Source organism: Piliocolobus tephrosceles, chromosome 2 (genome assembly GCF_002776525.5).
Source record: "Piliocolobus tephrosceles isolate RC106 chromosome 2, ASM277652v3, whole genome shotgun sequence".
Lineage (NCBI taxonomy): Eukaryota > Metazoa > Chordata > Mammalia > Primates > Cercopithecidae > Piliocolobus > Piliocolobus tephrosceles.
Genome location: NC_045435.1, coordinates 41,881,643 through 41,905,084, shown reverse-complemented (window position 1 = coordinate 41,905,084; position 23,442 = coordinate 41,881,643). Strand labels below are relative to the sequence as shown.

Genomic DNA, 23,442 nt, shown 5'->3' with positions numbered 1-23,442 from the left:
ACTACCTGGATCTGGAGGAAGTAATGGAGGGAAAAAAGCAGGAAGGGCAGAAGAAATACGTTAAGGCCACATTTAACAACGTGCATGAGAAATCTCTGCACACAGATCAGTGTTGGGGTGGGCGGGGTGTGGGTGCAATGTGACAACAGGAGCCGGGTGTGGCCTCAGGCTTTATAACCAGACTTGGGTGGTATAAATGGGAGGGACAGAGACACACAGCACCTCATTCTACAGAAGTGCTGCCCAGGTAGAGTAACACTCAGCACCAACATCTCTGGACTTCTTGTGGAATTGGTTAGACAACATGGAAATAAAGCTGTAATCATGGATTTCATTCTTTGGGTTATTGAGCTTCATTTGCAATTGATCAGGTCCATGGTTATACACATAGATTGCAAATTTGTGTTGTAACACATGCCTACCAGAGGACAAATAAGTATATGTCCTGCCGATGCCTGGTAAGAGGTTTCTTCGTTGACAACATATATGTAGGGAAATTCTTACTTGCAATGGATTAAATACGTATTTTGTCTTGGAAATACTTCGTAGAGTTTTATTCTCTAAAATGGTACAGGTTCTAAGTAAGTCACATACAACCATCTGAGCGGTGCTTTTCACGTCTGGATAGAAAGGAGGGGGCTCTTAGGTCATGCCCTCCTTTTTCATTGTGGTTAAACTATAAGTTTTCATGGATGTCTAAAAAATTATAGTACGTGATACAATATGAGAGCGAGCAGGCTACAATAGTGAATGCCTTCTTCCATAAATGTCAGGGACAATACTAAGCAATGTCATGTTGCTTATTATAAAACAGCAGCACAAGGACAATAAAATGAGTTTGAAACTAACGTATAAGATAAAGTCTGTCTATCTGACTATGCCAAAATAAATTAGTCTTCTGATGCTAAAGTTCAATCTTAGAGGCAATATATAAAATTTAGAGTGGAAAACTAAACAGGGCTCACTACTAGGCAAAGCAACCGCCATTTATGTTTCTTTTTATGAGCACCCCTGGCCTATTTTCCTTCCAGTTGTAAAAGCTGCATCCTAATCCAGCCCGGGAGCACAGCACTGGCCCAGAGACTCCGAAAGGCCCCTCTTAGATGACATTTTGTGTCTTCTCAAAGGTGTCCACACTCTCCCCACCATCTGCGCAGTACACCCACTCACAGCCTCAGGCTGAGGACATCTTCCCTTCCCCAACTCACTGGCTTTCTCTCAACGGCCTCTCTCTCCCCTTTCTACTGAAACCCTCCTAAGCAGGGAATCATAAAACAGTAAAAACAGCCTGAAAATGGTCCGAGAGGTCTAGTTATCCTCCAGCTCCTGTCTCAAGTCCTGGTTCCCCAGTTTCAAGCAGGCAAGTTTGTCTAAGGAGCAATTTCATAGCTGAAAGGCTTTCTGTGCAAAACTGCTTCAATCCAGGCCCGCAGCGATTGTTGTGTAAGCTCCATCTACTGAGCAGCCTCTGGAGGTCTCTCCTGAAAGAAGGCCCGCGTGTTTGAGGCACACTGTGTTCAGCCATGCCTGAGGACCCCATCACTCTGCTTGGCCTTTCTCCAGAATGCAATGGGTACTGTGCGGACATCTTTATGTTGGCAGAACAAATCAGTTCAGAGAAACACTAAAGAAAATAACAATAATTTCCTCAAAGACAAGATACAAAGCGTCTTTGGTTGGGTCCAAGTAAGAGTTTTAACACAGGGGAGGAATTGTCTCCTTAAACGGATGAACTAGCTGGACTGGTCCCACCCCATCCACCCAGGGCTGTCGCGTCCCTCCCCCGGCTGCACTGCTGCCATCTAGTGGTGAGACAGGAGAACGAAAAAAGGCAGATTAAGCTTCGGAGATTCCCAGCCCTTCTTTCCACCGGGACTGGGAAAAGGAGTGCAGGGAGGATGTGGGTGTGCATACGCTGGTGTGACGCGGTCACTTAACTCTTGCTGCTTGCCCCAGGACACGGTCTATTGACCTGGCGTCCTACTGTTCAATCTGGCTCGCTTAGGGGAGGCATTCCATCCTCGCCCGACTAGATGTAATATTTACGTGTGGATTTTAAAGCATCAAAGCAATGCAAGAGCTGAAACAAAGACGATGCCAGTTAGTCCCGACCGCCTCACTGCAGCCATGGCAACCTCTGCGGTTTTCCAGGACCCTCTCTCCCCGCCCGTCCTCCAAGAGGTGAAGGCGATAAAGGAGCACATACTCGGCCCCCCACTGGATGAGGTCCTGCGGCTGCGCCCGAATGGCGGCTTTGGCAAACTCCTTCAGCATCTTCGGCAGCTCCGGCGGGATGCATGTTGGCTTATCTGTCTGAGCCATTGATTGGTTGGCCTATTCTCAGGAGAAAAAAAATACATAAGATGAAAACTTGGACTCATAAGATGAGAGCAATCCTGGACAGGAGGTCACCCAGCCTCTGACACTCTCAATTTTGGAGACTCCGCAAGACAAATGCATTCTATGGTTACACAACGCCAAGGTTAGAAAGCCGTCTGCTAACCCCTACTTTTTGTTGTAAATAGTTATGTCCTTTACATAAAAATTACACAGCCCTGTTTATTTAAAAAGTGGAGGTCAGCAAAAAATTCCCTAATGATATCACCCCAAAATATTGGATGTCTCCTTACAGAATTTGTCAGTATAAATATATATGTTTGTAAAATTTAAAAATGAGATTATACAAAACAGTTTATTTACTCAAAAGTAGATCATGAACATCTTTGCATGTCGTCCAGCTCTTATTAGCTGGGTAAGAATTGTAGCAAAATTTACTCTGAACCCTCTACGAATTAACATTAGGTTAATTCATTAAACAGCCATTTGATGAGAGTCTCTATAGCTGCATGTTCTTTTCCACTCTAATTGTCAGGCAGAAAACTAGTACATTTTCTCTCAAAAAGTTCCAGGACAAATTGAAACAAAACATGAAAATCCACAAATAAACAGATCAAAAGATTTTTGTCTGCTTTTAGTAGAGAAAGGGACAGATTAGATATGCTAAAAAGCTGTCCCTCTTCAAAACACCTAGAGGCCAGACAAATCTCAGTACAAGCCTTTCACATTGCCTTGCTGGGCTTGCAGTGAAGTGAGAGAAATCTTCCAGTGGCCAATGAGGTGAGCAAAGTGGAACTCGCAGTGCTGGGCAAATGAAGATACTAGGGCTCATCTGGGCAAATGTAGATGGCAGGAACTTGAAGCTTTGAGATAAATGGCCAGGCAGAGTGGGTAGAGACCAAGGATTGGGCTCACAAAAGGCGAATGTCTGGACTAAAGGACTCCCCTTCTGACCTAAACTTGAGACCCACCCAGGGACTACACCCTCGGCCGGAAAAGGTGTGGCTGAAAATATCTGCCTACAGGCGGGGGTAAGCAACAAAGAAACCTGTCTGCATTGCTGCTTCTAGTCAGGAGAGACACAGTCCCCCAGGAGTTTGTAGCCACGGACTAGTTCTAAGTTTTCAATGTACACCAGCACCAGCATGGCTGGGAAATTCCAAGACAAGAAACTAAAGTGGTCTTAGGTTGGTGGGACTTCATGACCTTTTACTTTATTTGTATTCTTTTATTTGGAGGAAAAGGATGATAAAATAATGATTGATTTTAGACTTAGAAAAGTATTAGAAAAGTTTTAACAGTAATATAACCACTATATCTGTAGAGAGGAAAAAAAGAAGTTTTTAAAAACACAAAAAAGCAAACAAAACATGCCTCCCAATGTGAAATGGCAGCCCAACATATACCTGCCAAGTGCTGAAGAATATTGGTCTTAACATAGACTATAGTCTTGTTTCTAGAATCTGTCATTTGGTTTTATTGGTAGGGGCTAAACAGGGCTTCCGTTTCATAAATGAAAGTCTCCAGTTACATGAATGAAGGGCTCCAGGTCAGAATCTCAGAGGGTTTCTGTGAGCAGCTTGGAACCAAGCACGGGCAACTGCACATCCCTGTTTGGGTTTGGAATTGGAGGTGGTGGGTTTGGGATGTGGTTACTCTTGTTTGGAATGCATTCTCCTCCTATTAACAGGTTAATTCTTCCTTTGGAGGTCTGCTCAACCTTCCCTGACCACCCTGTCAGTTCCATTGCACATACCCTTTCAGAGCATCACTTATCTATCGTTGCTGTGATTCTTTGAGTAACATGTGCCTCTCCCAGTAAACTCCACGGCAGGACTGGTCAGTTTTTGCTCACCACACCATTCCAGTGCCTACTCAGTGCCTGGAACTTAGTGTTCAATCGATACTAGTAAAAATGAACGCATGATAGCAGTCCGTGAGGTGCTAGGTATAAAAGAAAGCGTGATAGCAGTCTGTGAAATGCTAGGTATGCCCATTGGTCCACCTGACAATTCTCCCAGTTATTTTTATATCCCTGTTGCTGATGAAAAAGCAGAGGTGTGACTCCTCCCTGGAGGGCTCTGATTCCAGACTCTTGAGTCTCCCTATCACTGTCCTCCGGGTAAGAAACCGTATAATAGTATTCTGGGTACAAAATACGCACACAAATTGGCCAGAAAGCCATAATCCCCAACAGTCACGTTCTCTTGAAGATCTTGCCTGCCCCTTGCTCTGTGAACAAGGAGAAGCTCAGAAGCCAGGGGCGTCCTGCAGGGCTCCTTGCTCAGACCAGTGCAGCCCTCGGGGCGCTCAGAGCCCTGCCCTCCCTCCACTACCCCTCGGGGTGGCTACCTCAGGCTCGCCCCCAAACCGGCTGTCTGGCCTCAGGCGAGAGGTGTGGGGAGAGACCCAGTGCCTCACACCCTTCTTCTCAAGGAGAGCAGTAGAACCTCGACGGGGAGGGCAGCAGCGGCCAGGGGTGACAGCAGCGGCGGGGCACGACTGCCGTTAGCGTTAGACGTTAGCGCTCCACCTTCGCCTGGCAAACCCTGCGCGGGCTCCACTGCCAGGTCACCCGGGGTAGGGCCGGGCGCGACGTCACAGAGCCGCCCCGCCCCTCCTGCAGCGACGGGTTCCCAGGGTCCCGATAGGGCGCTGCTAGGGGAAGCTGAAAGCTGCTTTTGGCTTTGCTGGTGGTGGAAGGACCAGACGGCCTGGAGGGTTAAGGACAGGGCTGGGGGCGTTGGCCGTGGGGCGGAATGTGTCGCCATTGACCGTGCGCTTTTGTAGGTGAGAGAGCGGAAGTGGAACTTGATCTTTCCGCTTGTGGAAAGTGGACAGGTGAGAAGTCCTGGGGAATCATAGTAACAACACTTCTTACAATGCGTTTTTTGGTGCCAGGAATTGTTCTAAGTGCATTACACACATGTACTCATTTCATCCTTCCTGTCACCCCATGAGGCAAGTACTATTGTTATCCCCATGTTTACAGATGAGAGAACAGCCCAGAGAGGTTAAACTTGTCCAAGATATCAGCAAGTGATAGAGTCAGGATTTGAACCTGGGTTGTATGGTCCCAGATACCTCACTCTTGACCTTATAATGCTAAGAAAGGGGGATGGAGTGGATAGGAACAGAGCCTGAGATGCCTGGGGACAACAGGGAAAGATAGACAATGTTTACTGGGTAGAATGTGGTCACTGTGCCAGGGCACTTTTACAAACATGATGACATCAAAGTCTCACAGTAAACTCTGAAGGTGGGTACTACCTTCGCTTTGGAAGTAAAAAACAGGCTCAAGGCTTCGAGTAATTTTGCTTGTGATCAAACAGCTGGCAGTAGGGCCCAGTGCCCAGCTTGACTCCAGGTCTTCTGATTTCAAGACTGTTGTTTTTGTTTTGTTTTGTTTTGCTTTGCTTTGCTTTGTTTTGAGACAGGGTCTCTCTCTCTGTTGCCCAGGCTAGAGTGCAGTAGGGTGATCGTGACTCACTGCAGCCTTAATCTCCTAGGTCTAAGCAATCCTCCCACCTCAGCCTCCCAAGTAGCTAAGACTACAGGTGTGTGCCACCACACTAGGCTAATTTTTATATTTTTACAAACAGGGTTTTGCCATGTTGCCCAGGCTGGTCTTGAACCCCTGGGCTCAAGTGATCCACCTACCTTGGTCTCCTAAAGCATTGGGATTACAGGTGTGAGCCACCACACCTGGCCTCAAGACTGTTCTTTTTAAGCACCCAAGGAGGCAAGAAAAGCCCCATCTTTCTCTGCTACACCCCGTGTCACTTCACACCTATTTTAAAACTGCCCATTGCATCATCTAATCCTTCAGTCCATTTATACTACAGTGTGTATTAATCTAAATAGATTAGTTCACCCAGGGCCTTCAAAGCTTTCTCTGGTTGTGAGATGAAAGCCTTTGTCTCTCCTTAAAGCAATTTTAAGCATCAGTGAACAAGTAGGAGAACTAGATTTTTGGCTTATGCATGCAGAAAGCTTTTTGCAGCCTGTTGTCATCCATTTGTAAAGAGGCCACTCTGCTGGCATTTGTCAAAATCCTGCATGTCCTTGCACACCTGGAGAAACCTGGATGATCTGGGAATGGCCACTGCCCACGGGGCAAGATCTGGGGATGAAAGAAACCCAGTCACTGGCTATCACCTGCCTTTCTGAGGCCTCTGTGGAGGGGCTACCAGGCTGGCATCTGACCAACAGGATATGCCTTAGGATGGAAGGGGGAGGCTGCAGGCTTGAGGGCTGCAGATGCGTCATCCAGGATAATAAGAATGCTCTGGCCACTGGGGTCTGTTCTGTGTATGCACATGGGACAAAGGTGTGCCAATCTCTTCCTGCTTTCATGCTGAGTAAATAATGCTGAAAGGAATGAATAATAATGATCTTTGTGCGGAAGAAGGGGTTTTTCAGACAAAGCACTAGCAGCTGGAGAGAAGATGAAATAGAATAGAATTTTAGTGTAGCAGGTTAAATCAAGGAAGGAATTTCATGGCACTGTCTGACTGAGGTGATTTGATGTCTGTCCGTAGGAGGCCAGGTTGAGAGGCATAGGTTAGATTATCCTTGATCTATCAGTCAATAAATATAACAGGATACAGTCAGGAGAATATAATTTTACAGGGAAAAGATAATAACACAATTCAGGAAAGTTGCTTTCTTCTAAAACAGAGGTAAGATAGAGAGGGAGGAGCACACAGATGTTACTGGTAGTGGTCTAGCTCTTGGGGTGGATGGTGGGTTCATGGGTGTTTATTATGTTTCAGTAAAAATATCTGTCTTAAATATTACAATAAAATCCTTTATTACATAAATTCTTTTATCAAGTAGGTTATGTTGTTCTCTGCTATTTTCTTGTACAAATGAATATTGACTACATCCTTTCTCATCATTTCCCTTCTCTACTAGATAATTCCCATCAATATACAAACATGCTCTAATTTCTCCCATCATTTTCCTCTTCAGCTTTGACCCTTTTCTCTGCTTCCCTTTATTGCCAAGTTCTTTAAAAGAGTTGCCCATACCTGCCACCTCTAATTTCTCTCTTCTAAATTTCTTTTGAATCTTCTTGAACCAGGCTTTCATCCCCATCACTCCACTGAAACGACTTGTGTCAAGGTCCCCAATGACATGCTGTTAAATCCAACATCATCTGTCAGCCTTGGCTCAACCTATCAGCAGCGTTTGACCCTGTTGATCACTTTCACATGCTTGAAACACTTTCTTTCCTTGGATTCCGGACATCACACTCTTGGTTTTTCTCCTTCCTCATTGGCTGTTCTTTCTCAGTCTCTTTTGCTTGTTCTTCCTCCTCTGCCTGACACTTTAATCTTGGAGTGCCCCAGGATTTACACTTGGACTTCTCTATCTACATGCACTCTCCTTTTGATCTCATCCAGTTTCATGTTTTGGATATTACATTTATGTCTTCAGCCCTAATCCTTCCCTAAACACCACATTAGAACATCCAAGTGTTTACTCTGCACCCCTGGATGTCTAATAGGCTTCTCAGACTTAATACACCCCAATTGCACTCCAAGATTCCTCTCTAAACCAGTTCCTCCAGGCTTCCTTATAGGAGAAAATAGTAACTGTAAATTCCAGTTGCTTAGGTTAAAAACCTTGGCATTATCCTTGGCTGCTTTTTCTCTCACACCTTAAATCCAATCAGAGCAAATGCTATTGGCTGTATCTCCAAGTAATTCAGAATTGGAGCACTTCTCTCCACTTCCATCACCTTGGTCCAAGCAAACCTCATCTCTTACCCGAACCACTACAATGGCTTCCTAACCCATCTCCCTGTTTCCGCCCTTCTCTTCCCGTGGTCTGTTCTCATCACAGCTGCCTGATCAAATTACTGAAAACCTAAGATTGATCATGTCATTCCTCTGTTTAGAACCCTCAGTGGCTCCCACCTTCTACAAGTAAAAGTCAAAGTAACCCACAGGCCCTTAAACTCTCTGAACCCATCATTTTCTCTTTTCTCCTTCCTTACTTCCCTCCAGCCATGTTGGCCATCTTATTATCCCTCAGAAAGGCCAGACCCTCTCCTGCCTTAAGACTTGTGCACTTGCATTTCGTCTGCCTGGAACATGATGTCCTCAGGTATCCACATGGTTCACTCCTTAGCACATTCGGTTTTGTATCCAAATGTGACCTTCTAAGGGAGTCTTATCTGACTCTTTTAAGTTGAACACCAATATCCCTTCTAACTTCTCCTTTGCTTTACAATCAGTACATACTATGTATTTTTAAATTTTTGTTTTATTGATTTCTCTATATTTTTCCACTGGGATTGATTTCTCTATATATTTTTTTGCATGGGATTCTGTTTTTTTTTTTTTTTTTTTTTTAGTTACTGTTGTATTTCGGGAGCCTAGAACAGAACCGTGCACATAATGGGCACCATAAATATTTGTTTACTGAATTAAATTCTCCTTTTTTTTTCCTCTCCTTCCACCTTGCTTCCCCTTCCTTTCTTCTTCTAAGAGGCCCTTCTGAAAAATGATACTTCAGTGTCCTTCGGCTTTGCGTGTTCAGTATCTTAGGGAATAAAGTTCTATTTGGCCAAGTAACCACAGGTCTGGCACCAGAGAGTGGAATCCTGACTGCCTTCTCTACCATCTCAGCCTTATAACAAATATCAGCTGTCTTATACTAGCTATGAGCTCAGAAAGTCAGTTCTCCCTATCCTGTGTGGCTTATATTGTGGCTCACTTTCCTCAGATCTTAAGTGTGCCATTTCATAGGAGGAAACGAGAGTGATCCTATCCCACCTGCTGCTTGGATCATGGTGAGGCTGGGGCTGAGCAGTGACGATGGGTACACCATACTCGGGACCTTGGCTCAGGTTCAGCACAATTCTGGGATTTAGCTGTGGGGTGTGGTTGTTAGACTCCCTGTGGAGCTAATCTACCCTGTGTACATAAACTCCTTTCACATATACATTTGTTTTCTTTTGCTGCATTGCAAATTACCACATACTTAGCAGCTTAAAACAACACAGATTTATGATCTGTTTCCACAGGGCAGGAGTCTGGGTAGATTAACTTGGTCCTCTGCTAAGGGTTTTGCCCAGCTAAAATCCAAATGTTGGCTAGGGCTGTGCTCTCACATGAGCCTTAGGGTCCTGTTCCATATTCATTGGTTGTTGACAATATTCAGTTCCTTGGGGATGTAGGACTGAAGTCCCTGTTTCCTTGCTGGCTTTTGGCCAGGGATTGCTCTCAGCTGCTAGAAGCCACTCTTAGGTCATAATTCCATGGTCCTGGAATGGCAGTTTACAACACTGATGTTTGCTTTCTTCCAGGCCAGCAGAGGCATCTGTTGTTGTTTCTTTTGTCCGGTTTTTAATGCTTACCTGATTAGGTCAGATCTACCCAGGATAATCTCCCTTTTGACTAACTCACAGTCAACTGATCAGGGACCTTAATTACATCTGAAAGTTCTCTTTTGCCACATAATATTGATCATGGGAATGATATCTCCTCATATTCACCAGTCTCACCCACACTTACAGGGATGATGAGATTATGCAGGGCACATATACCAGGGGATGGAAATGTTGAAGGCTATCTTAGAATCCTGCCTACCACAATATGCCTCTTTCTGAGAGAAAATGATGAGAAGGTCCGTCATCTCTCTTCAGAGTTGGAACCATTGAGACGACAGGCACAGTTACTCATTGTGGTTCTGGATCCCCTCCTCTTCCTGCTATCTCTGTGTGTAGTCTTTTTCCAGAACCTAGGAGAGCAACACCTCCTATAACTACTCAGTTATGAGAAACAAACCACAAAATTCCACGTAAATGAAAATGTCTACCTAACCAGTCTACTTCTTTAAGGACTTGAGTGATTGGGGGGGAAAAAAAGGAGAATTTTTACCACTGGGAGGTGGAGTGAGCTGTGTGGACAAGGTTCCTCCCTTCTTGACACCTGTGTCTTCTGTGGCTGCCCTGATTCTCCTTAGGACTGCTCTAGCCTCAATGGCACATTTGCATACATTAGAAGGGGCAGACATAGACCCTTGGGCATATGGCCTGACTAGTAGGTTAGGAGCTGAACTTCAGCCCACTCTTACACCTCAGAAAACTGCCTGGTTTTCCTGCCTCCAGAGCCTATTTCTGTCCCACATTATTCATCTTCTAAATATCCACAACACTGCCTTGCTCCTCATCATCACCAAAAACAACAACAACAACAAAAACACTTTAGTACTTGGTTTTCTATCTTTCCTTCATGAGAACTCCTGTCCTCCTATGGATACAAGTTTGCCAACTAGTTCTCTGCCTGGATGACTCCAAGCAGTCTACTTCTGCTTAAGTTGATGTTCCCCTTCCTTTTCTATGCCAATATATCTTCCCTTTCTCTTAAGGCCTTGCTGGATAGCAAGCCCTCCGGCCTGTGTGCTGGGCTAGCCTCCATTTGTCCCACTAGGTTCACTCTGTAGTCTTCTCTAACCTGGTGTCTGCACCAGATTGTATCTCCTGGGCTTCCTTGCTGTCTACACCTACATTCTCAGCCTCCCTGCTCAACTCAATCCCTTGTCCAAATGTCCTGGACCTCATTCAAACAAGTTCACAAAGGGCACATCATCTTCCCCAAGGCCAGCCTCAGACATTCATAGTGCTGTCAGTGGAGATATCCTTCTCCCTCTTATCCCACTACAAACCTAAGAATCACCCTTAGCCACTCCCCTCTGCCTCTCCTCACACAGCCCATAAGCTTCTCACCTACAGGCCCTGTGCCTTTGTCCATTTCTTGCCAGTCTCACTGCTCCACGTTGATCTAAGCCCTTAGCGTCTTACATTCACCCTGTGTTTCAATGGTTTTCTGATCATGATCTCCTCCGTTTCCTCTCCCAGTGGTTCTCAGCTTGGGGGTAGTTTTGCATCTCTAGGGTATATTTGGCAATGTGTGATGACATTTTTGGTTATCACAACTGGGAGTGGGCTGTTGTTAGCATATAGAGGGTAGGGGCCAGGGCTGCTGCTAAACATCCTACAAAGGAGAGGACAGTCCCCCAAACAAATAATTATCCTACCCCAAATGTCAGTTGTGCTGGGATAAAGAAACTCTGACCTATGTCAATTCCTCTAAGTTTCCTGAATGTTCTTAAGAAAATTGCCTCCTCACTGGAAAAAAATTATTTCCCATGTCTACTTCTGCTTAAGTTGATGTTCCCCTTCCTTTTCTATGCCAATATATCTTCCCTTTCTCTTAAGGCCTTGCTGGATAGCAAGCCCTCCGGCCTGTGTGCTGGGCTAGTCTCCATTTGTCCCACTAGGTCCACTCTGTGGTCTTCTCTAACCTGGTGTCTGAACCAGATTGTATCTCCTGGGCTTCCTTGCTGTCTAGTAGCTGGTTGAATTTGGCCTATTGGAGGTATCAGCAGGTGATCAGACATTGGGTACTTATTTCCCAGTTCCCAAACTGAGCTTTTTGCCTTGCCTCCATAGCCTCAGCTACTGTCTAGCACGCCATCTTCCATGGAACCAGTTCTCATTGGCTCCAATAACATCATTTCCTGCCTTGCCCTTTCAGGTCTAGGGGTGGTGATGGCTTCCACAATTGCTAGTCCCTAAGTTCACCACTGTGATTGATTCGCTCAACTCTGCCCGTTCTTCAGTAAATATTTCCTTAGTTAAACTCTCTCGAGTATACCATCTGCTTCCTGCTGGATCCTCAATGATGCTCAGTCACTTGAGGATTTTCTCTTCTGTTGGCTCTCATACAAAACTTATGGTTGGGACCACTCCTCTGTCATTCAGCATGTACGCCTTGATATTGCTGTGATCCACTTACATCTAGTATTTTCATGGTTTCTAACCATGTTGCAAACTCCTGGGGGTCAGGGCTATTTAATACAACATTCCCACTCTCTTCACATAGTGTTGTGCTCAGTCAATGTTTACCAGTGAAAATAATAATAAAATGCTGGATAAGGGACGCTAAGTAAAACTGGGGATTTCTCTACTGGCTTCCTTCCTTGAAACCTGTATTCCCTCCCTTCAAAGCCCCTTGCCGCGTTATGCTATGCCTGGTCTGTAGGGAGCAAATATTCTGTGTGCTCCCTACGTCTAAAGCCTGCTGCTGCATCGTGCCCAAACATGTGCTTCATAAATGCCTTTCTGTCCCACGATTCACTTCAATGAGTTTTTATTTAAATATTTAATGATGTAAAAAATGGTGTAAGTGCCTCCTTAGGGAATCCTGGTAAAGTACAGGGACGTAATCAAATGGTTTGCAAATTGTACTTATTTATTTATAACTCTAATTTTTTCGTTATAAAAAATAGTGCCACAGCACTTTTTATTTTCTTTAATCAGAAAAATAAGCCCTGCGCTTCTGGGATGGAGGCCCCATGTGAGCACCAGAAGAAGGGGCCTGGGTGGGCAGGGAGCGAGGGGAGGGTCCCAGGGCCCAGAGCAGATGCTGCACCAGAGCCTGGTCAGGACCCGGGAGGGGCTGAGGGAGTGGGGTCCTCATGAGCAAGTGCTGGGGCTGAAAGTCAGCAGCTACCTGGCCTGGAAGAAGCCAGGGACACCCACTTCCTGACACCTGTGGCAGCCCAGCTGGGCGAGACCAGGCCTGCATGGCCAGGGCCTCCTGTCACGGCAAGGGGTTCAGGTGGCCAAAGCTGCTCTCTGGAAGGCCGCTGGCTACAGCCTGCCCAGTTTCCCTGACGTCTGGAGAAGATCAGAGCACCCCCGCAAAACACCCCCTCCCTTTTGGGCCAGTGGCATGCCTTGGACTCCAGAAGACTCGAGTGGGGCTCCCTCCAGACCAGGGCCTGAGGGGGTGGCAACCTCTGACCACAGATGGGGGCTGTGGAAGGAGCGGGGATGGGCCCAGGGACAGCCTTGTAGTGTGAGGTCTACCTGACTGCATGTGGGTCAACAGCCAGACAGGACGCTGCAGGGGACTGTGGGGAAGCCAGGAGAAGGGGTTGACCATCCTGCAGGCTCCCCCTCGCCTGCAGACCCTGTGGGCACCCCTTCAGTGTGTGCCCACGGCGGTGGTGGAGGCAGAGTCTTGAGAGTAATGTGGGAACCTCCGGGCCCCCTGCAGCTCCTGACCCACCAGATGGGCCTGTGTTCCTCCTGTAGCTTGGGGGCCCTGGGGGTGGACACCAGTACCACTTGACTGCCAGGGGGAGGGGCTGGACTGAAACCCACACCTTCACCACTCGCCACTGGGCGATTCTGCCTGAGGGCAGGAATTGCATCTTGGCCAAAGGGGTGGGGCCCATGAAGAGCAAGGCCTGCAGCAACCACCCCCACAGATCCTTCATGCCCAGCACACCACTCACTCTCACACCCACTCCTGAACGCACGCACACGCCACGTGCACACGCCACGCTCACGTGCTCCACAAAGGTGGCACAGCTGGGACAATCGTGCATGGAGACTCAGAGATGCAAGGACAGTACTGGCAATTTAGAGCCACAGAAAGACGCTCAGGGGCACCCAGCAAGCTCCTGGCCCTCAGGGGCTGTGTTCCCCTCCCAGGGCATGCACACCACAGGCAGCACACGTGAGTGGGGGCACTGTGACACCAGTGGGAGGGGACATGGTGGGGTGGCAGGAAGATGCCGGGTTCATCTCTCCTTCTGGCGTGGAGGGCGTCTGCCAGATCACTGCATTGCAGGCGCTCCCGCCTCAGGCTGAGCCTCAATTTCCAACGGCAAACAGCCCGGCCCTGTCTGGAGAAGGCCTCGAGCTAGTCCGGCAAAGCATCTCTGGCCTGAAGGGTAAGGCAGCCTTGGCCCTCGGGGCCCGCCAAGGTGCAGCTCACACTGGGGTGGCCTGGAAAACGCATCCGGGGAGAGGTCCACAGGCATCACACTCCAGGGCTCAAAGATGGGGCCTGATGGGCCACCCCAGGGGCACAGGATCAAGTTCAGGGGCCAGCAGGGATGGCCCAGGGCCAGGAGTGAGAGCCAGGGCTGATGGGGCTGGCACCAGATCTAACAGGGACTGCAGCGGCTGGCACAGGGGCCCCAGAAGAGGCCAGCAGGGTGTGCCTGGGTGCCCCAGGAGCGAAGGGCAATCGGGAATGGGGAGCAACGGCTGGGGTTTACAGGGCTTGTTGGGGCCTAGGAGCCATGGCAGGGGCTGGCAGGGCTGCTCCAGGACCATGAGCCGCGGCTTCTGCTGTCTTGGCCGTCCCGGGCCCAGGAGTGAAGGTGTCAGTGGGCCCTGCAGCTCTGGAGCTTCCACTAACCACTGGGGCTACCTGAGGTGCAGCAGCGACCGCCAGGGGCGGCTGGGCTGGCCCAGCAGGGACTCTATGGACTGGCCATACTGACATGGGGCTAGGAAGGCCCACCAGGGGCAGCAGCACTGTCCTGGGAGGAAGCTGGTGGGCCATAGGCATGGTCGGAGGGTGAGGAGTGGCCGTGGGGGCTGGTACCCCTGGCACTGGGGTAGCACTGACCACAGGGGCCGGCTGTGCTGTCCTGAGGATGCCCTACCAGGCTGGGCACAGTGACACGGGTTGGCCCAAGGCCGCAGGGGCCGGCAGCGGTGCCACAGGGTCAGCAGGGACCGCAGGCGCCTGCAGCGGTGCCTTGGGGCCAGGAGGAACCGCAGGCGCTGGCAGTAGAGGCAGGGGTCCAGAAGGGACCCTGGAGCCAGAAGGGACCTGGGAGTGCCCAATGCGGCCGGCAGAGCTGAGCCAGGCATGACTGTTGGGGCTGGCAGAGCTGATCTGGGCCTGGAAGGAGCCGCTGGGGCCGGCAGGGCTGACCGGGGCCCAGAAGTGATCACAGGGTTGTTTCAGGCCCAGAAGTGACCGCTGGGGCCAGCAGCGCTGACCCAGGAGTGGCCGTTGGGAGGGCTGGCAGGGCTGCCCCGGGTCCGGAAGTGCCGCCGGGGCTGGGAGGGACCCCTGGGGCTGGATGGGCTGGAGCTGTTGCTGGCGCTGGGCCGGGCCCTTCTGGTCCCAGTGGCTGGCTGAGAGCGGTCCCCCTTCTGGGGAGCACACCTGCTTGGAGGGCTGCGGTGGGACCTTCCTCGCCCCATGGGAGGTGGGCTCGAGGTCCTGCCCGGGGCTGCCTGCCTCCAGGGGCCGCCTATTCTCACTTGGCTCCGCAGGGGCAGGTTTCCGACTCCCCGGGTTCTTGATGAGGCGATGTTCCCATTTCTCCTTCCGCCCCTGTGGCTTCAGGGCCATATCCTTCTCAGGGCCTCCAGGGTGCTGAAGCTGACTATGGCGAAGCTGTCGATGACCTCCTCCTCCTGCGAGTTGAACTCCTGGCCTCCGCAGCGCTGGGGGTGTAGGGGGCGCGTGGCGCGGGGCGCGGGGGCGACGCCTGGGAGGGCCGCGTCGCGGAGGTCCGCGTTCTCCTTGCCGGGGCTGGGCTCGGACTCGTTGTCTGATGAGGGGCTCTGGGCGCTGGTGTCGCGGGCCTCCATGGGCCTGTCACTGTCTCGCTGCACGAAAGCGCAAGCGTCGGCTGGGGCGGGAGGGGCGAGGGAAACCTTGGCCTCCGTGGAGGTGCGTGCGCCCTGTCGGGCCGGTGACCTTGATGCCCGGCGCCTGGCTCGCGGCAGCCGGGCTCCCTCCGCCACGCGGCGCCGCCGGACTGAGTGTGCACCGCGGGGTGGTCTGGCCCTGGGCGGAGGCAGGCGGCGGGCCCCCGGCCAGGCAAGCCAGGCGCTGGGGACGCGTCAGCCCCGGGCCTGGCGCAGCCTGGGACCGCTGGCGCCTGCGGCTGGGCGCATCGGCGGGGACGGGCCCGGCGCTCAGCTGTTCCCGGCAGTCCCCAGCCCGGCGAGCGCGCCCTGTGCGCTCTGGCTACGACATCCGGCCTAGTGGGCAGCGGGCTGACTGGCTTCTGGGCGCCCGGCTCATGAGAATGTAACTCTAATTTTAAAAGGACCAGAGTTATGAAAGAGATGTTCGCATTTCACAGAAATATTATCCTAAGGAATGAGGGACAAGTTTTCCTAGGAAAAGTGGGCAATGCTGGATGGTTTCATAGAGTTAGTGCGTCTTCTCCATCAGTATTGTAATGGTTTTTGTGGGAGCAATTTAAAAAGCTTTTTCTATTTTTGCAATCTGTCCATCTGACAAAGGGCTACTATCCAGAATCTACAAATAACTTAAACAAATTTACAAGAAAAAAACAACCCCATCAAAAAGTGGGCAAAAGATATGAACAGACACTTCTCAAAAGAAGACATTTATGCAGCCAACGAACATGAAAAAAACTCATTATCACTGGTCATTAAAGAAATGCAAATCAAAACCACAATGAGATACCATCTCACACTAGTTAGCATGGCAATCATTAAAAAGGAAACAAGAGATGCTGGAGAGGATGTGGAGAAATAGGAATGCTTTTACACTGTTGGTGGGAGTGCAAATTAGTTCAATCATTGTGGAAGACAGGGTGGCAATTCCTCAAGGACCTGGAACTAGAAATACCATTTGACCCAGCAATCCCATTACTGGGTATATACCCAAAGAATTATAAATCATTCTACTATAAAGACACATGCACATGTATGTTTATTGCGGCACTGTTCACAATAGCAAAGACTTGGAACCAACCCAAATGCCCATCAATGATAGACTGGTAAAGAAAATGTGACACATATACATCATGGAATACTATGCAGCCTTAAAAAAGGATGAGTTCATGTCCTTTGCAGGGACATGGATGACGCTGGAAAGCATTATTTTCAGCAAACTAACACAAGAACAGAAAACCAATCATAAGTGGGAGTTGAACAATGAGAATGGACACAGGGAGGGGAACATCACACACTGGGGCCTGTTGGGGGTTGGGGGGCTAGGGGAGGGATAGCGTTAAGAGAAATACCTAATGTAGATGACGGGTCGATGGGTACAACAAACCACCGTGTCACATGTATACCTACGTGACAAACCTGCACATTCTGCACATGTACCCCAGAACTTAAAGTATAATAATAATGTTTTGAAAAGCTCTTTCTTCTGCTTTCTGCCAAATATGTTTCCATCTGCCTTATTCTACTGTGAGGGTCTGTGTTTTACCTCATGGCTCTAGTTATTTTCATGCCAAAAATCTACACCCAGAGTCTGTTTCCTCTTTACCAGAATGATGAAGAAGATGATTAGGGAGGAATAGTAAACATTTTGGTTCATAATCCACCTTGATAATTTCATGGAAAGGTTTGGAAAATATGAAGCTGAAATATAGACTAAGTGACCAGGGCCATGTTGTGATTTTTGTGGGCAGGAAGCACTTTTGCCTTCTTGGACCTTTTCCTCCATTAAGAGAATGAAAAATCATATTTTGTCACTGTTTTGGATTAATGGCAAATACATGAATATAATATGTTAAAACATTTTGTGTACCCCTAACAGTGTCTTGGTCCCTAGCTACTGTGACTCCTGTGCCTAATGAATGAGTTGGACCTGTTCACAAGCAATGGGAAAAGAATGTAGCTTAACTCCTTTCTCAAGGTCTAAAGATACCAAGGTTCCAATCTGTTCTGAATGATGGCTGAGTTGGGAGGTTATAATCGTAAATAAGACAAATTCCTGTCCTTCCTCTGAGAGGCTTTGGGGGGCTTTGGAGGGGTGGGCAGCTGTGGGCCACAAAGCTTGGCCACCTCCCAGATGTGGGCTGCTCATCTCTTCACCTTGTCCTAGAGTGACATCACCGTCTCCATATGTGACAGATAGTGTTACAGTCTCTACTCTGGGAGGTCCAGGGTGACTGTCCCCATTCCACAGATGGGGAGCCTCAAGCATGGTGAGGCGAGCCTGCGTAGCTTGCTCTTCTGCCTTGATTCAGATTCTAATGCCTTGCTGCTTTCTTGGCAGCAGGAAGGAAACATCTTTAAAATATTTTTTTCTGAGTATAAAAGCGATACTGGTTTATTATGAAATTTTGAAAAATATAAGAAGTTGAGAGATTTTTAAAAAACAACGACTCCATCACTTCTTGGCCTTTTGGCTAAGATCAAGTGTTAAAAAAACAACAACTTCCTTGATCCTACCTCCAGGAGCCAACCACTACCAGCTGCTTCATGAGGTTGTATAAATGGGTGCACCATACCGTGGGTGGGATAGGACTATTTGACCTCCCGGGAGCCAGCCCAGGAGTGCCTGTCGTTGCTGCTATTTCTGCCTGATGTCTCCCCCAACTGTAAAATGGCTGGACTTTATAATATCCTCCCCTCAAATGCTTACAAGCTACAATGTTAACTGGAAAAGGCAGGTTGCAAAATGTTTATACAATATGATCTCAAGTATGGAGAAACATGCCTAAAAAATTGAGGAAGGTAATAGATAATTATGTCAACAGCGGTATTAGCTGTTCCTCAGCCATGGGAGCTCCTGTATGGGTGAGGAACAGCTTTTTTTGGGGGATGGTAGCTTTCCAGCACCACATAACATCCCCTAGAAGGCAATTTTATCATTTTCCTTTGAATACAATTGCTCCTGTTTGCACTCCTTGGAAGAGGGCAAGAGGAACCGTGATCCCTCCATGCCTGAACCTCAGACCTTTGGAGGAGGTTGTCCTTTTTCATCTCCTCTTCCCTGTGTCCACCCATGAAGCAGCAGTTTCTGCAGACTCCTATTTGTATTCAAGGCTGGCAGTGGGTTTTCCCAGTCATCCTCTAGGGAACATGAATCTATTCTCTACATAAAAGCAAAGATACAATTAAAGCTACGCATCAGAGAGCAATGAAGGGAACTAACAACTCCACATTACCATGGGGAGGATGCTATAGAACAAGGTCAGTTTCTGCTAGGAGACTCTTCTTGCTGTTGCCACAAATGGAGAAGAGCAGCTCCTGGTGCCTCTGCAGCCTCTCAAGCCTGGCTTATCCGAGAGTGACGGGCATCTGCAGGCAAAATATTTTATCTTCCTCAGCGGCTTGATCCAGTGTTTGACCATGTTTCCCTTAGCTCTTACCTACATCTTGCCTACTCAAGTCATCATCCTGTGTCTGTTTTCCCTGATGAAGACAAGACAGAGAACATTGGCCTATGCATCCCTGCAGGATAACCTTCCAAAGCTTGATGCTGGGTTTCTTCTAAAGTGTCCATATCAAGCCCTGAATGTTAGCATACTACCAGATTAAGGAACTTTGAGTCTAAATGGTACAGTCAATAATTTAATTCAACAACTATTTGTTTGAGCATCTACTATGTGCTAAGCAGGAAAGAAATAGTCAAGGGGAACACAGTCTGCACCAAAGTCATCAGCATGTGCTGCATCAGGTGCTGTATTCAAAGATCCCACGTCCTCTTTTGGTTTTTAAAGTGAGCTTTGAAGTCAGATAAACTTGGGTCTAATTCATTTTTTGCCACTTACTTCTTCTGTTACCTAGGCTAAGCTACTCAACGTGCATGGGTCTCAGTTTTGTTACCTACGAAGTGGGGATAATAATACCTATTTCACAAGTTGTAGAATAAATAAAATTATGTGAGCAAAGCACAGTTCCTCAGGTGGAAGTTACTCTGCAAATGTTGCTCTTTCCTTCAGGTTTTATAATGATTTGGTGATGGGACATTGGAGATATTGAGTGTCATATAAAATTGGTTTTTAATTTGAAAATGTAAATTTTTACATATATTATTTACTTTGTGGATTAACTATAATTCCAAATTGGCTTCCCACAAACTCAGGTTATGACTTGTCATTTAATATGCCAGTATTCATTTGTTTATCCAACAAATATTTAAATATCTTTTATGGCACAGTCAATGTATGTGTGGGGAATAAAAGCTACCTTTGATATAAGCTTGGTCCAGACATGATCAGGAAAGGAAATCTGCCATGAAGAGAATCCTGTATGGAAGGCATTTTCAGGACAGTGGAAGATGGGTTCAGAGAAGCACAGCTACCAACAGAGACACTCCTCAAATGCTAGCAGAAAAAAACTCTAACAAATGCCTGACTGCAGAAGAATCCTGGGAGCCTGGACTTGCCTCTCATTCTTGAATTGCATTTATTCTGGGAACTAAGCAGAGTGCTGTGTCAATCTGCTATGAGGGAGGCAGAATTATAAATAGAATATGTGCTAGAAATAGAAAATAAGATGAAAGATGGCATTTTGGGGCTTTCACGGCTTCCCCCCAGTCCCCCACCTCCCTCAGCAGAGGGAGAAAAGTCATCCAGTTTTGGTGAAGGCAAAAAAGTCAGAAGTCATCGTTCCAAGAGCAGTGGAAGGAAGGGAGGAAGTAGAAAGTATGAAAGTGGTGAAAAGTATAGAAGTGGGAAGAGTTGAATGAGATGTGAATAGAGAGTTGGGAGGGTAAGCTGGCCTCCTGGGCAGATGAGAGGAAATCAAAGAGAAAACCCAGGGCTAGGACACAGAATGAAGATTTACCCAGCTGGAGAGAAACTTGAAATAGCAAGATAGTAATAACACATGGCCAGACAGGGACTGTGTTGGAGAAGAATTAAAAAGCTTAAACCCTAAAAATGGAATTAGGTGGAAAGGCTAATGTGACTGTGAGACAAAAGACCCAGGCCTGATCAGTAGCATTCCCAGGTAGCTCCATTTACCCTTTTCCCCAAAGCAGACCTTGACCTTCAGCTTTCAAGGTGAATATCTTCAAAGGTATTTTTGAATCCGTAATGAGGTGTCATTCCATCAGGTATGGGAAAGGGTGTTCTAGTTATGGTTGAGGAAGGTTTAGTGGGAAAAAGTCTTGAAGTTGGAGGTGGGTTCTGATCCCAGCATTGCCATGAACTAGATATGTGACCTCAAACAAGTCACCTGACTGGCCTCTGTGAGCTGGGTTTGGATATCATCTCTACCATGTACTGCCTGTTTAATCTTGATCTACTTAATTCCTCTATCTGTAGGCTTTCACAGCTTTCTTCCCTTCAGCAGAGGGAGAAAAGCCATCCATCCAGTTTTGGTGGAGGCAAGAAATTCAGGAGCCATCATTCCAAGCTAAGTGAAAGGGAAGGAGGAAATAAAAAGCATGAAAGTGGTAAAAAAGTATAGAGGTGGGAGTGAGATGTAAACAGAACAGTGGGAGGGTAAGCTGGCTTCCTGGGCCTTTGTAGCTAGTCTTCATTTTTTTTTTAAATCCATAAAATGATGGATATTAGAGTCTGTGTCCTAAAAGCTGTGGCCTGATGTAAAGTTCAACACTTTAATACTTGAATGAGTACTTAGGGTGAGAGAAAATAGTGACCCCTAACTTAATTTGTTCTACAATAGGAAACAGCTCTCATGGAGGTCATTCAGCTGAGATGCTGGATGAATTGACAGCTTTAAGTCCTGCTATAGTCAGAATATGTCTCCTCTTCACCTGGCAGAGATCCATGCCTTCCACCATTGCTCTATTGCAGGGGTGCCAACTTTGGATCTGTGCTGCTTGAGTCGGGGAACTCCCACAGTGTTTGTTCATACAAGAGGGTTTTTAGCAGCTACCCACCCAGAATAATTTGGGAAGAAAGCCTATAGATGCCATAAGATGGAGGTTCCTCAAGGAATCCTCAGGGGAAATGTTGTAACAGCACTCTGCTGAAGAGATGAGATGGACCTAGTTATCTTGTAAGTAGAAGGTGTAGAACTGCAGGTATGGTTCTGCTTTGTTGCCCCAAAGTGATCAAAGTTTTGCACCCCAAACAAGGATTTGGGGAAATCGCAGCTCAGGGAACACCCAAGTCCATCAATGTTCACAAGTGTAGTATGAAGTGGTACTGCCCAAATTCATTTATCAGGAACAGCCACGTGGTATATATAGAAACTTGCATTCTTTTACCTTACAAATTACATTATCAATTCACCTTGATGCAATAACGTGTCCTCCCATTGGTCCTTGAGCTTTACTAAGGTGGTTTCTTTGACCAGAGTTCCCTTGAGGTCGCTATAAAGAGAGCTCAACTTACCTATGGAGATTCTGTTGCTTCTGCTCTGTCTTCTGCTCATCTGTTTCTCAGCCCTGAAGGAACCAGTATGCAAAATACTAGCAAGGAGATAATGTTGAATCTTGTCAGTCTTTATAACTTGATCTAGTAAGGCACTCCTCAAATAGCTCAGGTAATCTGTCCCAATATGGTCCTGATTTTGCCCAATCACATACACTTCTGACAATAGATATGAATTCAGATACTGGGCCACTGGGTCACACTGTCTGGGGGGCATCAGTCTCGGAGGTTAGGAGTCCTGGCCGGGGAAACAGAAGACTCACTATCCTATCAAGGATTGTATACAGCACACCCATATCTGGAGATGAATGTGGTGGGTCTTGGTCAGAAACCATCCTTGTGGGAAACCGAGGGCATTCCCAGTAGGCAAGGTGTCCTCTCTGTTGGGGGTATTTTGTCACAGTGACAAAGTGTGGTGTTTTGCAAAGCTGATTGACTACCGTCACCTCTTAGAAGGAGGTAAACCCATCATAAAGATTGACTGATGGCAGGGTCAGACTGACTATGGCTTACAATTGGAGTTCTGTTTGAGTTAGGGTCTTGCTGTCTAACTCAAACAGAAGTGCAGCCCTGGACAGGTAGCGTTAGCATCATCTGGAAGTTTGTGAAAAAGCAGACTCAGGCCTCATGCCAGTCCTACTGGATCAAAACTCCATTTGACAAGATTCCCAGGCAATTTGTATGCCCTTTACAGTTTGAGAGGCCCTGGGTTAGGGTGCTTCTTTTGAAAAGGACGTAAATATCTCTTCTAGAGGCCAGTCATTTACACTGTAATAAGACAGCTTAATCAGAATACTTCTCATTTATCCTTTAGCTAAAATATGCCAGAGTGGGAATTTTTGTTGCAAGGGAGGGAACATCACCAAACCCCCAACTCCTGACCACTACTATAACTTCAGCTCTTACCATGGGGATCTAGCACATAGTAGCATAAACGTATCTTTTGTCATTTGGCTGAATAAGTCATTCACAATGAGAAAGAATATGTGGTTTTGTGTTTTTCAGTATTTGACATATGCTCAGGTGTGGTGGGCAGAATAACAAACTACCAAATGTCCATGTCCTAATCCCTAGAACCTGTGAATATGTTACCTTACATAGCAAAGGGGAGTGGAGGTTGCAGATAAAATTAAGGTGGCTAAGCAGCTGATTTTAAGATAGAGAGAGTGTCCTGGATGATCCATATAATCACATATAGTT

General features: G+C 47.4%; 1 protein-coding gene and 1 pseudogene across 1 annotated transcript in view; both read right to left on the bottom strand.

Moving 5' to 3' along the window:
- LOC111542011 (ropporin-1) overlaps positions 1 to 2,420 on the bottom strand; it is a 15,965-nt gene extending 13,545 nt beyond the window's left edge. Inside the window, exon 1 of the mRNA XM_023211165.1 lies at positions 2,207 to 2,420. Coding sequence (XP_023066933.1) covers positions 2,207 to 2,322 — 116 coding nt within the window. The 5' untranslated portion in view covers positions 2,323 to 2,420. The remainder of the gene's footprint in view (positions 1 to 2,206) is intronic.
- An 11,766-nt stretch (positions 2,421 to 14,186) lies between these two features.
- Positions 14,187 to 15,521, bottom strand: LOC111542314 (annotated as a pseudogene).
- Positions 15,522 to 23,442: the final 7,921 nt, after the last annotated feature.